General features: G+C 36.2%; 1 protein-coding gene and 1 long non-coding RNA gene across 7 annotated transcripts; both read right to left on the bottom strand.

Annotated features, from left to right (window-relative positions):
* Positions 1-6,287: 6,287 nt before the first annotated feature.
* Positions 6,288-9,029, bottom strand: LOC110868097. Of its 6 annotated transcripts, none has more exons than XR_004861991.1 (8): positions 8,872-9,029; positions 8,401-8,795; positions 8,173-8,275; positions 7,823-8,076; positions 7,618-7,675; positions 7,207-7,396; positions 6,512-6,660; positions 6,288-6,405 (listed from the first exon to the last, which is right to left on the bottom strand). It is a non-coding gene; the product is annotated as an uncharacterized LOC110868097 (long non-coding RNA). The 6 variants fall into 6 exon arrangements; XR_002552186.2 differs by having other exon boundaries at positions 8,401-8,808; positions 8,872-8,992; XR_002552187.2 differs by having other exon boundaries at positions 7,994-8,076; positions 8,401-8,808; positions 8,872-8,991.
* A 3,840-nt stretch (positions 9,030-12,869) lies between these two features.
* Positions 12,870-13,619, bottom strand: LOC110866693 (protein ANTAGONIST OF LIKE HETEROCHROMATIN PROTEIN 1-like). Its single transcript, XM_022115836.1, has one exon. The coding sequence runs from the start codon at positions 13,617-13,619 to the stop codon at positions 12,870-12,872; it is 750 nt and encodes a 249-aa protein (XP_021971528.1).
* Positions 13,620-16,787: the final 3,168 nt, after the last annotated feature.

The following is a 16,787-nucleotide window of genomic DNA, read 5'->3' as shown; positions in this document are numbered from 1 at the left end:
TTTTACAATAAATAGGACTCAATGGTTCAACTGAATTATTTCCAAAAATCGATGTCAAATAAACGAGATGAACTTATATAGTTTTCAAGGTGACTAGGTTCAAGCCAAAAGCGATTTATGATCAATAGACATCTAAATTGAACGTTTACAATTTGTGAATGACTTTTATAAACAATAGAATTCATTTTCAAAGGAAAACTTACCTTAGTCATCAATCAAGGAAGACTTAGAATTAACAAGCTCAAATGAAATAGAAGCACGAAAATGATTTGTTACTTGTATACAGACCGTATACAGTTATACGGCTCGTATACAGACATAAATAGTGATTGTATATTGAGTATACAAGCTAATAAAAAAAATAATAAACGTTGTATACGACCCGTATAACGTTATACAACCCGTATAACGTTATACAACCCGTATACATTCATTAATTCTCACGTATAAGTGTTTTGTTAGAAATCGATAGCATGGATGAACTGGTGGAGTAGTGTAGAGAAGTCGGATGCCAAAATAGGTACGACATAGTCACCAAACGCACGATCTACAATAAACCCCCAAAAGGGCAGCCGTGAAAAATTTGGCTTACGTGCGATTGTGTCGGTCACAACAAGCCAACAGCCACGGTCAGACGGAGCGCGAGCAGGAAAACCGGTTGCGAGTTCCAACTGATCGGGACATACAGAAATAGGTCACATTTTTTGGAATCTAAAGGTTGACAAAAATAAGCATAACTATGAACCCTTTCTGTATCCAGAGGGTCATCTATCCCTAATGAGGCTTAGTCCAGCAAAAGAGAGGACGTTGGAGCAACTGGCGTATTAGAATATGAAACCACGAGACATTCTTACTATCATTAAAGAACAGAACCCCGAAAATGCCTCAACAAGAAATACCATATACAACGTGCGGGCCAAATTGGGTCGAATGGAGCAAGTCGGCGAGACTCCAATGTAGATACATTTCCACTGGTTGAAGACGGTTGGGTTTGTTTTCTTCCACAGAACATCTGAAAATGACGAAAGGTTACAGGATGTTTTCTTTATCCACCCAGAGTCGAACAGGTTGTGGCGCGCCTTCTCGCATGTGTTGCTTATAGACTCCACCTACAAGATGAACCGATACAAAATGCTGCTAGTTCAGATTATCGGTGTCACATCCACATACTTATCATTCTGCATTGCGCGTGCGTTCATAACCAACAAGCAAGAGGAAAACTTCACGTGGATGCTATAGAGGTTGAAAGACTCGCTGGACAATGTTAAACGAAGGGTGCGAGGAGGAGTATTTTGACGTAGACAACAAACTAGCGAATCTTAAACAACATATAATGGGTCAGCCGAGAGAGATAAATATAAACTTGTTTCAAAAGATAAAGGAGATGGTTTTTTTGACCGAGATTGGATCGATCGGGCGGGTCCGAGAGTTCATGCCAGCTACCTCCGCGTGGGCCCGTTTATTTGAAGCCGTCCGAGAGCGGGCCCACGAGGAGATAACTTTAGAGTTTTTATGTATGTTTGCATATACGGACACCCGGTAGGGGTTTACAACATTTTTTGGATACCACCCCGGTGTCGTTTACTCTTTGCGGGGTCTCGCCGGTTGATGCTCCCCCAGTTTGCTATTGCCTCGGTTCTGTACTCACAGGAGGAGTCAGTATCCAAGGCATTTTTAGATGCGCTGACCACCACGTCCTCTGACGTGTTGTGGCCCGGGGAGTTCGCGACACCGCGTTCGCGATCCCCGAAGGCGCGAGTGTCGTGCATTTACGACCCATTGCACCGATACCTACATCGGTGTATCGTCGTGATGATTGCGGGTCAACACCATAGCAGGGAGTGGGTCACCCAAAATGACCTGTTCTTATTGCACGACTTACTTACCGGCGGGAAGGCCAACTTAGCATACATGTTGGCCACATACTTCGCCGAGTACGCTCTTAAGCGTACCTCTAGCCACATTAGCTGTGGCGACTTCGTCACCCGTCTGACGAAGCACTGGTCGTGCCGCTTGTCCTCGTAGGTGGCTCAGGATATGACCATCACACACCAGGTTGATCCGGTAGGTAGGGCCACAATAGTCTCGATTAAGATTGCTTACGAGGTGCCACCGGACAAGGTCCGGGTGATTTAGTCGCTTGACGACGGTCGTACCGAGTGGTACCAGGGCAACCACTGTAGAGGGAGGCGGGCCAGGGGGCCGAGGGAGGTGAGGGGGATGGGGGAGAGGGAGGCGAGGGAGAGTGAGGCAGGGTATGCAGGGTAGAGGGGGAGTTGATGCTACGCTCGACTGATTGCAGCTGGGTGTGGAGGATGTACAGGTTGATTGCCCGTACAATCGACGGAGCGTGATACCACGTGTGATGCCTCCAGGAGGGGTGAGGAGAGCCTGGCTCAGGTCGAGTCGGATGTAGATGCTATACGGGTGGACGTATCGCGTATGCAGAGCAACATAAAGTGGATGGTGCAGGCGATTATTGCTATGCATTCTGGCGCGCCTCTACCTCCACAAGCTGGCGCTGCACCACCACCACTACCATCGCCGTAGCTGCTTATTGTATTTTTGGTTTTGTTGTTTTACTTTTGAAACATTGTAAATATTTATCTTTTGTTGTTTTAGATGTAAAAATTGTAAATATTAATCTTATGTTTACATTTTATTTTGTTTGTATAATAATTCTTATCGTATTGTTTATCATATGAATATGTTTTGCTTATCCGATATATATAAAAAATAATACGACAAATACTATTGTAACATAGACATTTTACAAACTCATAACATAATCCAATATATCTAAATAATATGAAAAATGCTGTCTAAACAATTACTAAAACTTATTAAAAGGTTGTTCGGTTTTACAAAAAAAAAAAAAAAAAAAAAAAAAAAAAAACCTTATATACGGGTCGTATAACATTATACAACCAGTATACAGATACTAAAAACCCAAAAATCTGATCAAACCTCACAAAAAATACACATTAGGTCGTATAACATTATATTGTTTGTATACAATTGTATATAGCTTGTATAATGTTATATGGCACGTATACATGTAAAACAAAAAAAAAATATTCTACTTCATTTATTTCTGTGCAACAGCCTTCTATACGGGCCGTATAAGGTTATACGGCTTGTATACATCTAAGTAGGCCTGGCAAAACAAACCCATTAACTAAATTTTGGGTCAAAATGGGTATTTAATATAAGAGATTGGGTTGTCTTGGGCCAGAAGTAAATTGTGAGTAGGTCTAGATGGGCCAATTTAAATAAAACAGATAAAATCACGCGGGTCAGGATGGGTGATACAAAATTACAGGGCGGGTTAGGATGGGCGATCTTCATCCTTATCGCACAGCCCTAATCGCCAGATTGCAAGATAAGGACTTCACTCGCACAGTCGCACAGCCGCTGGTTCTTCTTCTAAATCAACGATTCCTTCAATCGCAGATCCTTAATCTCGCTAATTCAACTTGAGATGCAAATTATTTTTTGGTTTCTCGCTACTTCAACTTGAGACAGAGCCCTAATCCCGCTGGTTCTTCTTCTGCTATTGTTCTTAATCAATCTTGATTTTGTTATTTAACTTTTATTCTGTGATTGATTGATATTAGTGTGGGTGTTGTTGTAAACAAGTTTTTATATGTTTTCGTTTGCTTAAAGTTTTGGTCAAGTTTATTGTTTACTGTTTACTCTAATTTTTACCAACTAGATTTACATAGGGCAATTTAGTCTTGGGATCAGCAACACAAAACGAGGGTTTCGCTCGTTATAGGACTTCTTGGTTATTAACACAATACACTAAAAAAAGAAGTCATGGAGGCTGTTGAAAAGAGACCCTTTTATCTTTATAGTAAGCCTCAGATAACAAGAAATGTTGAGGCCTATAAGGATGCTTTGGAGGGGTTGAGTTCGATTATTGGTTATGCCAATAAGGCTAATAATAATTTTGTGATTTAAAGCATTTGAGACGGTTGGGTTTAGTTGTGGGGCTGTTTTGGTTAGTGGGAATGAACTTAGATTGGTCCTGCGTGCTGGTTTTGATCCTACAGTATTAAAGTTGTATTTTTTTTAATCAAGATTTGGTTATAAATGTTAGAATTAGGTGGTGTTTGGTATTTGATTTTTATGGTAATTATGTCGTATGGTCTTCTTTTTAAGCCTCAGCTTAGCTCAAGAGTAGTTTTTTAAGCTTGAGCTCTGCTCGTTTGGTGCTGAGTTTGGCACATAGATTCTTGGTCGATTCTTCTTTGCATGTCTGATACACTCGATTCTTCGTTTGATTAAAAGTGATTGTTGTGCTTTTGTACGCGTCAAACGCTTGTTCATTTGGTAGTGATGTAACTGTGACTGTGGTTTGTCATTTGCATGATCTTTCATTGGTCCTTGCATTTAATATTACAGTCAAAACTCTTGATGAAATTTGTATAGCAAACCACTGATTGCTGAGGTGAACCTTTATTATATCTTTACCAAAAGAAATAAACTGCTTACCACTATCCTGAACGTCTTTGATATGAAACATTTGGTTGATTAGTATTAGTTAGTATGTAATTATGGATGATCAACATTAGTTCACATATATCGAAAAAGATCGGAGGCATTGTTTCCTTGTCGTTCTTGTTATTTCCATATTTTTGCACGTAATTTTTTTATTTATTTTTTATTAATTTTTTATATTTTTCCGTTTTTTTATGTTTTTTTTATTTTTTTTTATTTTTTTTTCATTTTTTATAATTTTTTTCATTTTTTATATTTTTTATTATTATTGATTTATTCTCAACCCATCCCGACCCAAACCCATCCTGACCCAAACCCATTCTAACCCAAATCCATCCTGACCTTCTTCTTTCTTTTACCCATCTTGACCCAAACCCATTCTAACCCAAACCCATTCTGACCCAACAACCAATCCAATCCAACCCATCCATTTTGCCACCTCTACATCTAAGGATATAAAAATAAAAAAATAGGGTGTGAGAATAGTGGAGCTTTTAAATGGATGCATCCATCGGGTGGCGGGATTCCTCATGCACACCCAACGGCTACTTTCACATAGCCTATGTCTGTTATAGCCTTAAATAGATAACCTATGTCTGTTATATCCTTAAAATTATGTGTGGGATTCTTATGGTTAGTTTCAAATACGATATATGGAGAGATTCTTTAAAAGAAAATTGTATTTGGCGTAGACATATATTTTGTCTTCCAAAGGAAATATTTTGGATCTGTCCCACATTATGAAGCATTGTATTGAATTTTGTTCGTTAGTGCTATTGTCTACGAGTTACATGATATTATTATTCCTTCCTCACAAACAATCTGAAAAATAATTGATTGACTAGGCCAATATCATAGGATTGTTGATGACAGGAACAAGCTAAGCAATGGTAGCCTATGGCACAAAAAAAAAAAAAACAAAAAAAAAAACAAAAAAAAAAACAACCTCATTAATTTGCATTATAATTATTTTTCAAATTTGGTGATCGCATTAAATGTAGAAAATTGCCCAACTTTTGTGGTTTGGTTATTTTGTTACTTTGTACTCTAATGGATATCATTATCACGTTTTTTATTGTCCAATTTAATGAAAGATATATGACCTACTTTAAGCTAGTACAACCAACATTCATCAAACAAAATTATGACATTTTTTAACCTTATATGGTCATGGTAAATATCTAACATTCTAAAATTCTGATGTAATGATATGTATTTACTATGGTTGTTTTAGGCTCATTCTAAGGCTATCCGGGGCACCTTCGGGGACCATTTTTTACCGAGAGGGGAGGTGCCGCCATTCAGGCGGGGAGTGAAATCGGGGAACAATTTCGGGGAGGAGGCACCGAAGAGGGAAGGAGAGAGAAGGTGGGCCAGCCTTTATTTCAACCAATGAAAACTTTTCTCTTTTTTTTGAATAAAAAAACAATTCCCCTAAGAGGGGTGAACCCCGTACGTTTTTGAACAAGAGGGAAGTTATAGAGGGGAAATGACATGGCAACGTATGATTGGGTTACAAAAAGTTTCCCCTCACCTCATTAGGGGATGCCCCCCTTCACCCTAAACACCCCCCCCCCCCCCCACCCCATAAAAACATCACATCAATTAATAAAAAAATTTATTTTGTTTTTAGTCTACTTTGTCTTTTAGTTAACAACTTTTGTTAAATTTTTAGTTTTTTTGTCTTTTAGTTGTCTTTTTTTAATCTTTTATTTAGTGATTATTATTATTATTATTACTAGTGGGGAACCCGCGCGTTGCAGCGGAGTCGACAATATGAGGCGGAAACATAACTCAAACCTTAAACCTTAAAACGATAAAAAATCACATAGAAGTTGTATATTTATATAGAAGCAGTTGCTAATGCAGAGTTTGGATGATCCTCACAAGGGCGCTTTCCACCTATTAATGGTGAGACAAAACCAGAAATTATTATCATTGTTAGTAATAACTAGCAGCAGCAATATAATCATTTTACAAAATGAAAGGTCAAATATCTTAATAATACCATCAGCAGTAGCGTCTCTCGAGGTGGTTTCACTTGGTGAGGTGTCTTCAGGAGAATCATCTGATACTTGCGGAGCCACTTCTCGTGAGCCCATTTGGGTACTTTTGAAACGACACGAGATCCATCCCCGTGTAGCTCGTACTCGATATCTGATTACAACGATTTATTATTAATTCCAGGACAGCTCTCAATAATCAAATATATTCTTTTGAAATCATGTTTTCTCATGTTTAAGCCAAGAATATTAATTAAAACCATGGAGTTGTCGTTACCAGTACCAGGTGGATATTCTAATAAATCCACATAATGGGAGCTGTTTGGAGGTTTGGAACCTATTGATTAAAAGTAATGTATACAAAACGGCAGTTTGACCCGAACACGACCCGTTCAACCCGAATTTTTAATTTTTTTTCTGAAATTAAAATTAAAATTTACTTAAGAAACACAAATGTATATAATAATATCATATTTAAATTATAAAACCTATGTTAATTTCTCTTATTAAGTTATAATCATGGCATAAATACACACCCCATTTAATTTATGACATAAAATATATTTAAAAAAAGGTTTATATATCATATTACCTATATGTACAAGCCAATAAACCCATTGTAGAACACTTTCATGCATAGTGGGAATGCCCGCGCGTTACAGCGGGGCATTTGTTATGACAAAAAATAACACTCCTTTACCGTCGATAGTGCAACGTGGAAGAGCGAATCAATGAAGAACTTTCGCGCATCCACCAATGAAGAACTTGCGCCGATATTTGTTAGATCAAAACAGCGATTCAACCAGTCACGAGTATTACTCAACTTCACAAGAAATAATCAGGTGTTCTTCTCGTGACATCTGGTTCGCTCTTTTAGGCGCCGGGTCAAACTGCATAGCAAGAAATTAAGAACTAATAAGATTAAACTGACTTCTTAAATACATATTTTGAGAAGGATTAACAACTCCAAGTGCACTTATATGAGATTATCAATGGTTGCCCTCTTGTAAGATGGCTTCACTTGAAACCAGAAAGGAAAATAACAAATTGAAATAAAATCATTAGATAATAGATAATGTTTTATGAGCAACAGTAAGGTTATGTAGCATACATTGGACTTTAGGAAGAGATGAAGTCAAGGAAGCAAGTCCTTTAGCCTTAATTTGTCCCTGGATAACATACTTGATATCAATAATCACAGTCTTAATGTGCATCTCATATGATTTTTCATTCAGATTATATTTTATGCTGAAATATTTAGTCAACTAAGTATTAAACTATGTATTTTTCTAATATTTAACAACTTGTAATCTTACATCACTTTGTATATGTGCAAATGTTGAACTGCAAATTGACAACGAATATTCTAAATCAAGAACCAAACAAACAAGGAATTCATGTTCTACACATATAAATATAGTTGAAGAGCTTTGTTGAACAGTATATGAGATTAAAATTTGCAAAACTACGAGGTGAAGTGATACAACCTTCGTAACATTTGAATATGAAACTCTTGAATGTTATATAAATTCCACATACGATAGAAATTTCCAACAGAAAATTCATGAAACTGCAAAAGAATCACATTAATTAATATCTCTTAAAACAACTAAATATATATAAAAAGGGGAAAAATTACTAAGAATATCAGGAAACTGAAACTCACCTTCAACAAACTGTCTAGCATATCAAAAAATTAATCATCTTTGGAAATTCCTCAGTGGCATTAAGGCAAACATGAAATTCCAATCCTGCTGAAAGTACAATCCCTAAATACAATCAAACAACAAATCTACTCAGGTAACATATTATTCAAACAATTCGATAAAAATAACAACTTTATTTAAAGAAAACGTAAAGGAACAAAAGAAAAGGGGAAATTTCGAAATAAAACCTGGATATAAAAATTTCTGAACGATCTCTCAAGGTCCATGTTGGTCACTTTAAGGGTAGCCTACAACGATTTCTTTGATCGATTGAATGGTTTCACGAACACCGGCTGATAAATTGCGCACCTCTTGTCCTCCTTCAATTCGCGAACAAGAGACCATTTCGAAAACACAACAGTAAGACGATGAGAAAGAAGAACCCGATGATGTATGTACTGGATTATCTACACAACATATCAATCGAATGTCGGACGCGGCTTATAATGAATACAAAACGGCAGAGTTTGAGGAGCTAGGGTTTTTGGAAGATAAGATGAAAAAGAAGGCAATTTGTAATGTGTTAAATGGCAGATGGTTCAAGGAGGCAAGGGGTCGGACGTTTCGGGTCGTGGTTTGAATCCTGGCCAAAGCAACTGCATCATTTCAGTTTGGATTAGAAAAGATAGAGAGATTAGGAAGATGAGAAATGAACTTACCCTCGATTGTAACCACCATCATCGCACTTATTGCCATAAAGAAAGAAAGTGAAGAGGTGGCTATAATGATAAAGCCAAATCTCTATTGTATTGGCTTCTATTGTCTTGTAAACCTTGCTTCAAAAATTGTATTTGTGGTAAAATAAGGGTAGAAAAGGAAGAAAAATGTAAAAATATAGGAATTTGTTCTAGCTTTTGGTATGCCATCTTAAAAAAAAGGATGAAAATTACATTTGTAGACATAGGAGATGCTTTATATAGATATATAGATATATAGATATAGATTATTATTATTATTATTATTATTATTATTATTATTATTATTATTATTATTATTATTATTATTATTATTATTATTATAGCTAGTTATTATTATAACTAATTATTTATCCAATTACATTTATAGTAGTAACAGAAACTATAAAAAAATAAGTGCATTCTTACAAAATTATATCATTAAACATTTTACATACCGAGCTTTAATCTACAACATAATATGTAGCAGGTTGTTCTATCCAAAATTATACATATTTTAATGTGATTCAAATATATTCTCCCAGCCAGCCGCATCATTTTCTCTCATTAATGTTCATAGGTTGTTTGTGGTGACAATTGGATACTCTCCTTGCAATTCTACCATTATAAAATGGCCACCATTCATGTGTGCAATTAAAATTATTTTTTTTCTGAGAACTGGTGAGGGCCTCTTCAAAGCGAAAAACAAGTCGAACTCTTTCTTTTTTCTTTATATAAAAATTGAACGATTACGTTAAACTTGTTCCCAATCAAGAATCCTGCCTCTTGCATAATCATCCAATGTTTTTTTGGTGCAACCACCGATGTGTGTAAAAGACTGGCAAAAAAAACCTTGTCCATCAGTATCTTGGGTCATGAATGGACTTGGTTCACCAGGAACTTGGTAGTTCACAAATGGACTGGTGTAACCCACTTTAGCATCATACTCCTTGAACGGTTTTTTTCCCTTATTATCTTGATTTATGAACGGACTTGGTTCACCAGGTACTTGGTAGTTCACGTATGGACTGATATAACCAACATAATCATTATAGTCACTTAATGAACTTTGTGTAGCAGCCTCTGGGTACCCAAATGAACTATGCCTCCAAAGATCTTGAGTGTCATCATACTCTTGGAAGTTCACATATGAACTACACCTTAAAGGCTCTTGAGTGTAATCTTGCTCTTGATAATTCATAAATGAACTATGTCTTGCAGGCTCTTTAGTGTAATCGGATTATTAGTTTTTCAAACGAACTCATTTAAACTAGCTAGAATATATAACTAAGTTAAAACTTGAAACATGGGTTAAAAACTATATTTTATCCATTGAAAATCCAGACATCTCTTTAGCTTTTCACAATCATATAATGTAGCATAAGTAGATCAATGGCTGAACAAGTAACTCTATTAATATAGGTTACGAAAAAAGTTCGGTACCGATATCCATTACCAAATGCTCATCCCTAAATAAGTTAGTCTAAATATATTTTCTTACTTTTTTTAATAGTATTTAAAATTTATAAACTACAAGCAAAAAGTAATAATAATAACAAATTCATCGCTGCTTCTAATAGTAAATGCAATAGGGGGGTGTAATAATAATAAAAATTACTAAATTATATATTATAAGATATTTTTTGTTTGATAAAAACATTTTACATGTATAGATAGACATGTCAACAAAACATAATACATATATTATATAAGATATTTTTTGTTCGTTAAACACATTTTATAGAACTAAACATTTCATTTAACAAAAATACTAATTTTTTTTTTATTTTGAAAGAGTTTGGCCCAAAGGCAGACCTAATGGCCTCTTACCAAGTTGGCCTGTTCATGCTAAAAAACTGACCCTTGTCATCTAGCTGTAAAATTTATTAGGGGGAGGGGGTGGTTATCACTTGCAAAAATTTCATCACTCATAACATCCAATCAAGTTCCGCCATGTCATCAACCATTATTCATCACTCACAACCCTTTTTAGTGGCAATGGTCAATTGGTCATCAATCACAACACCCAACAATAAACCCTCACACCCCTTCACATCCATCCATTTATCACGCGTGAATTTTTTCACGGAAATATCTCATCACTCGTTAAACATTGTTAGTCGCGGTGGAATTTCACCAAGTTCCACGCGTGGTATTGTTCTATCACGCACAAGAATTGCACCGCGCCGCCTCCCCTTAGAGACATCTACTCCAACTCACACAAGCCTCACTTACATTTTCCTTTAGACCATGGACTTAAAATCTGGATTCGCCGGACCTATCATCTGCTCATCTGCTGATATGATATGGTGGATTGGTTTCCATTCCTTCAAATCTCAATTAATTAATTTAAAACATTGCAATTCTTTTACAAGTATTTTGCAAAATATGCATCCTTTATATATTACTCAGATAAGCATGTGCATGTTCTAAACAGGGGCGGACCTACAGTTGCCGGTGGGTGAGCGGGCGCACCCCTTAAAAAAAATATTTTTAGTGTTATTTACACGTTAAAATCTCGAGCGCACCCCATAAAATTTTAGAATCGCACCCTTTGAACTTTAGAATGAAAAAGAATGGAGAAAATAAGAGTTTTAAAGAAACAAAAAGTAATCACCGGATTTTTTTTTTCCGGTGAGGTTCTTACAGAGGTAATTGTGGGAGGAAGAAGATGAACATTATAGGTTACCTAGGTCTAGGGACTAGGGTATTCTATTTAATAAATTAAAATTACTGTCATTTCACTCTAACCCATTTGAATTATATGATAAAAAGAAAAACTTAAAAGGTAATTATTTTATTTTACTTTACCTTACGGTCTCTTTTATTTGTAATGGGCTAGTCTATTTAAATTTGTTTGACTTTTATTTAATTTATGTATTTACTCTATTATTTTATTTTTTTAGTTATAATTTATTTTATTTATATAAATATATCTTATGACCCTCACTTTAAGGTTTTTACTTTAGCATTAAAAAAAAAGTGTTGGTATCCTTCTTATTTCATATATATTGGCCGGTAGACATTCATATTGATATACGCAAATGAAGATTAAAAAAATTTCTATTGCAACCCTTTGTATTAAAATTTCAATTTTCTATTTCCGCTGAAAAAGATGACCTGATAATTTGACAAACTTTTAACTGGAGAGTCTTTTTTTGTAATTTAACCAATCCATTAAAAAAATGTTCCAAAGTGCTTATGTGAAATCCATAGTAAAATGTGATAATGTGATTATTGATTTGAATGAGAATCATATCAACTGGTAAAATTTTAATGCTTTTATTTGGTTTATAACAAGATTTATGAGTCACATAATAGGCAATTTGCAATTCAAAACATAATGGGCAATTCCTCAATAGTAAAGTTGGAGTATGCTAAAGAGGACCTTATAATTTATAAACTTCCGAATGTGCTGACTTGACCGACCTGACCTGACCCGATCCGAACCGCACCAAAAAAAATTATAATACAGTAATAGCCAAACTACCCCTAAAATTTTCTGCACCCCATGAAAAAATTTTCTGGGTCCGCCACTGGTTCTAAACTTAATCAGTTATATTGGTTTAGTTTATGGGAAATAAAACATTCCAAGTTTAAGTGATACACAGCTGGATTAACAACATTTTACGTAAAATATCTAGAACGTGTTTTTGAATCAATTGGTAAGAAGTAAGGTCAAGAGACGACTTATTGGTTAAGGGTGTAAGGAGTGGTTAAACAATTTGGAGTGGCAAACCAAAAAACCGACCAATCAGAGCGTGCCATGTCAATCAGTCAAAAGTGTTTAAACTTTGCTGAAAAGTGTTGGCAATGGTTTAAACACTTGCTGAAGTGGTAAACTTTTTTTATTATTTTTTTGTGCACTAGTTTATTTAATATTTAAATTAAAAAACAATTAACTTTCATAAATTAAATTAAAAACATCAAAATTACACTAAATTAAAAAACAATAAAATTACATTAACTTGAAATAAATTAAACTAGTCTTCGTCGGAATCGACCAAAAGGTGTGGTAAATCTTGACTTGCGAGATGATCTATGAGATCATTTTTTAGTCTCCAATGCGTGTCTTCATCCATCAACTCGCCCAACACCGTATCGTCTAGAGCGGGCTCGACCGGATGATCCCGAATGTGCACCGGTGCTATCGCCTTTCCTTCATCTTTCAAAATCATGTTGTGTAAAATAATACACGTGTACACGACACTCCTAATTTTTTTCACGGATCTTGCTCGCATCGGTCGACTCAATACACCCCATTTCGCCTTCAAAACACCAAAAACCCGTTCGACGTCTTTTCTTGCCGCCTCATGTTGCCTCTTGAATTTCTTTTGGTCTACTTCGTGAGGGTAAGGGATCGACTTCACAAACACTGACCATGAAGGGTAGATTCCATCCACGAGCAAATAACCACGTTTGTGTGAATGGTTGTTAACGTAAAATGGACATTTTGGCGCGGTTCCATTTCGTTCCGTTAAAAATAACGGAGATTGTTGTAGAACATTGATATCGTTTTGAGAACCCGGTGGACCGGCAAAAGCATGCCAAAACCATAAGTCTTGAGAAGCAACCGCTTCGCGCATAACAGTCGGGTATCGATGATCTTCTCGCATAAATTGGCCTCGATACTCTGTTGGACAAAATCGCCAAACGAAATGGGTGCAATCAAGGCTACCGAACATACCTGGAAGGTGATGTTTTTCCTCATGAGCTTGGTATAAAAGTGCCATTTCTTGGCTTGTCGGTCTACGTAAGAACTCTGGACCGTATATTTTGCAAACCGTGTCGCAAAAATATTCTAGGCACTCGCGGAAGTTCTTTTGGCCATATGCAAGTACTCGTCGTTCTCGTCTGGAGTGTTACCAGTTGCGAGCTGTTTAATAGCCGATGTCACCTTTTCCAACGACGTAAAGCCCTTCCTACCTCGCGCATCGGGGGCCTCTTCAAACCACGGGTCGTTCTCTTCCACGTCGGCCACAATTTTTAGAAACAAACGTTTCGACATACGGAACCTATGCCGAAAGATATCTTTGTTGTACTTCGGGTCTTCGACAAAATAATCCGCCATGAGTGTCTCATGCCCCTCCTCACGTTGATGTTCAATATATCTCCTTCGGTTAGATGTGCCCGTGTCTTGAGGTTCGGCTTCTTCGATGAGATTTTGAAAAAAAAAGAATGCTACTATCGGATGAATCGTCGCTACTCATGGGTGGGAACCATAACGGGAGTTCATCCGCCATTTTGTTTTGTAAATTTTTGGGAAGAATTGGTGGTATTTTTTGGTTTGGTTGGGTATATATTTGAAGGTATTTGGTTAATAGTTTGGTTTGATATTTATAGTTTAATTTTTTAAAGAAAAAATATTTTTTTTTATTTGAACGGTAATATTACCGTTAAACCTGGCCCACCTTCCAAAATCCATCTTTCCCGAGCCGGCAACCTGTGCCCGATTCGTTTTGTTTGCCGCGTCGGCATTGGGTCGGCGGCGGTGTTTGCCGATTGGCAAACCCGTTTGCCGCCCTTTGCCGACTCCCACACCGTACACCCTAAATGGTTAGAACTTATAACACTGATAGAAGATATAAGTTGACATTATAAAATGGCACAATAACATAAGTAGTGGTTGAAATACCACACATATGGATGTTATAACACAATGAGCAAAATACACCAGAACTATTATTTAAGCCATGCTCAGCTAAAGGGTTTAAGCTGCAATCACTCCACACCATATAGTGTAACACCCCAATATTTTATAGAAATTTGGTATTTTTTACAGTTAGACTATGAATTGTTAGGCTAAAGGGTCTGGGGGCTTGGGTTGTAATCAATGCTACATAGGACCATTAATAGATTGCTATATCATCCCCTTACTTCATCTATCATGGTTGGCATGGATTAAACCATGACAACCATGAGGTTACTTTCCTTTTTAAATATTTTCCTTTTCTTTTTCACAAAAATAAATTAAAATAACAAAATAGTGGTTTGGGTCATGACCACACCCTTAAGGTAGTGGTTTTGGATAATAGATTAGAAATGGGTGACATGACGCTGATGTGTAAGGTCATGGTGACTATAAAAGTCATGACCACACCATATAACCTTATGGATTTAAGGTCTAAAAGTGGAAATATAAATGTAAAGCTCATGAGGAGGTAATCTTGTGTGGATGTATTTAAGGAAAATGTGAATACCTTAGCCACCATTTCAACCTTCATTTGCAAGTTTACCTTTTTGGGTTGGCGAAAGAAATGAGTGAGCTTAGAAAGAGAAAGCTTGAAACACTAGCTTTCAAGATGGAATCCATGACATATTAAAAATAGAGAAAAATGTCCGGATAGTCCCTGTGATTTGCTCATTTTCACCTTTAGTCCTTAACTTTCTAAAATTACAGGTATAGTCCCCAACTTTTGCAATTTCATTCCCGGATAGTCCCTGGCGTGGATGGAGGTTAGTTTTTAGTGTTAAGTGGATGTGAAATGACCAAAATACCCCTACTGTTAAATTAACACCTAAAAATTAAAAAGAAATATAATTAATATTAAATAATTTATGTGGGACCATCACCCTTATCTCCATCAGTTTCATTGAATATCCCAATCAACTTCAATTCTCACATTACTAAAACGAATACATTCATTACCTCTATAGTTCCATTGAAGATGCTTCACATAAATCATCAGATGCCCATCTATTCTTATCTCCATCGCCGGAGCCATCCCATCTCAACCCCTTTTGTCCACCCTTGAAACAACAGGTGCTTGAACCATGTGACGGTGATGCAACGGTAGTTACCGGCGATTTTGGTCTTGTAAACGGACATGAAGAGGGTCTGACCGGACATTGTGATGGTAGCATGATGGTTTTCACTGGTGGTTGATGAAAAACAAGATGAGATTCTGATTGGGTCTTGTAGCATATTTAGGGTTTGAAGGTGGATGATGAGAAATGTGAGGGTTTGGGCTGTTTTATGGCAGAAATTGTTTGTTGTCAGTAGTAATGAAATACAAGAAAGTGTTCAAAGTTCAAACTGGAGGGTAGATGGGCAGTCAGATAATGGTGGTGGTGGTTGAAGGTGGAGATGGTAGTGGTGGTATGGAGTGGGGAAGATGAAGTGATGGGGTGGGTGGTGGGTAACACATAAAAGTTGTAAAATATTAATTATATTTTTTTTAATTTTTAAGTTATTAATTTGACAGTAAGGGTATTTTTGTCATTTCACACGCACCTAACACCAAAAACTAACCCCTATCCACGGTAGGGACTATCCGGGAACGAAATTCAAAAACTTGGGGATTATAGGTGTAATTTTAGAAAGTTAGGGACTATAGGTGAAAAAATGAGCAAACCACAGGGACTATCCGAGCATTTTTCTCTTAAAAATAGTAAAATCTATTTATTATTCAGAGGTTTGGTTTTTGAAAACAAAGGTTAAATGTCTGTTCACTTTTGGTCAATTAGATGTATGTTTTTCCTTTTGTAATCTCTATTTTTGAAACAGAGGTTAGGATTTCAAACAGTGGTATGAGAAACATATTTTTGGAACCTCTGTTTGGTTACAAACAGAGTCTTGAGAAACATTGATTTGAGGAAACAGAGATTACCCTTTACAAACAGTGGTTGACTTTAGTCAAACAAAGTTTTAGATACCTCAAACAAATGATACACTCTTTTGAAACCTACAATATGTTTATTAATCAGAGGTTTGGTTTTTGAAAACAAAGGTTAAATGTATGTTCACTTTTGGTCAATCAGATGTTTGTTTTTCCTTTTGTAATCTCTGTTTTTGAAACAAATGTTAGGATTTCAAACAGTAGTATGAGAAACATATGTTTAAAACCTCTATTTGATTACATACAGAGTCTTGAGAAACAGTAATTTGTCGAAACAGAGAT

The sequence above is a fragment of the Helianthus annuus genome, chromosome 7, assembly GCF_002127325.2.
Source record: "Helianthus annuus cultivar XRQ/B chromosome 7, HanXRQr2.0-SUNRISE, whole genome shotgun sequence".
Taxonomy (NCBI): domain Eukaryota; kingdom Viridiplantae; phylum Streptophyta; class Magnoliopsida; order Asterales; family Asteraceae; genus Helianthus; species Helianthus annuus.
This window is presented reverse-complemented; position numbering and strand designations above follow the sequence as displayed.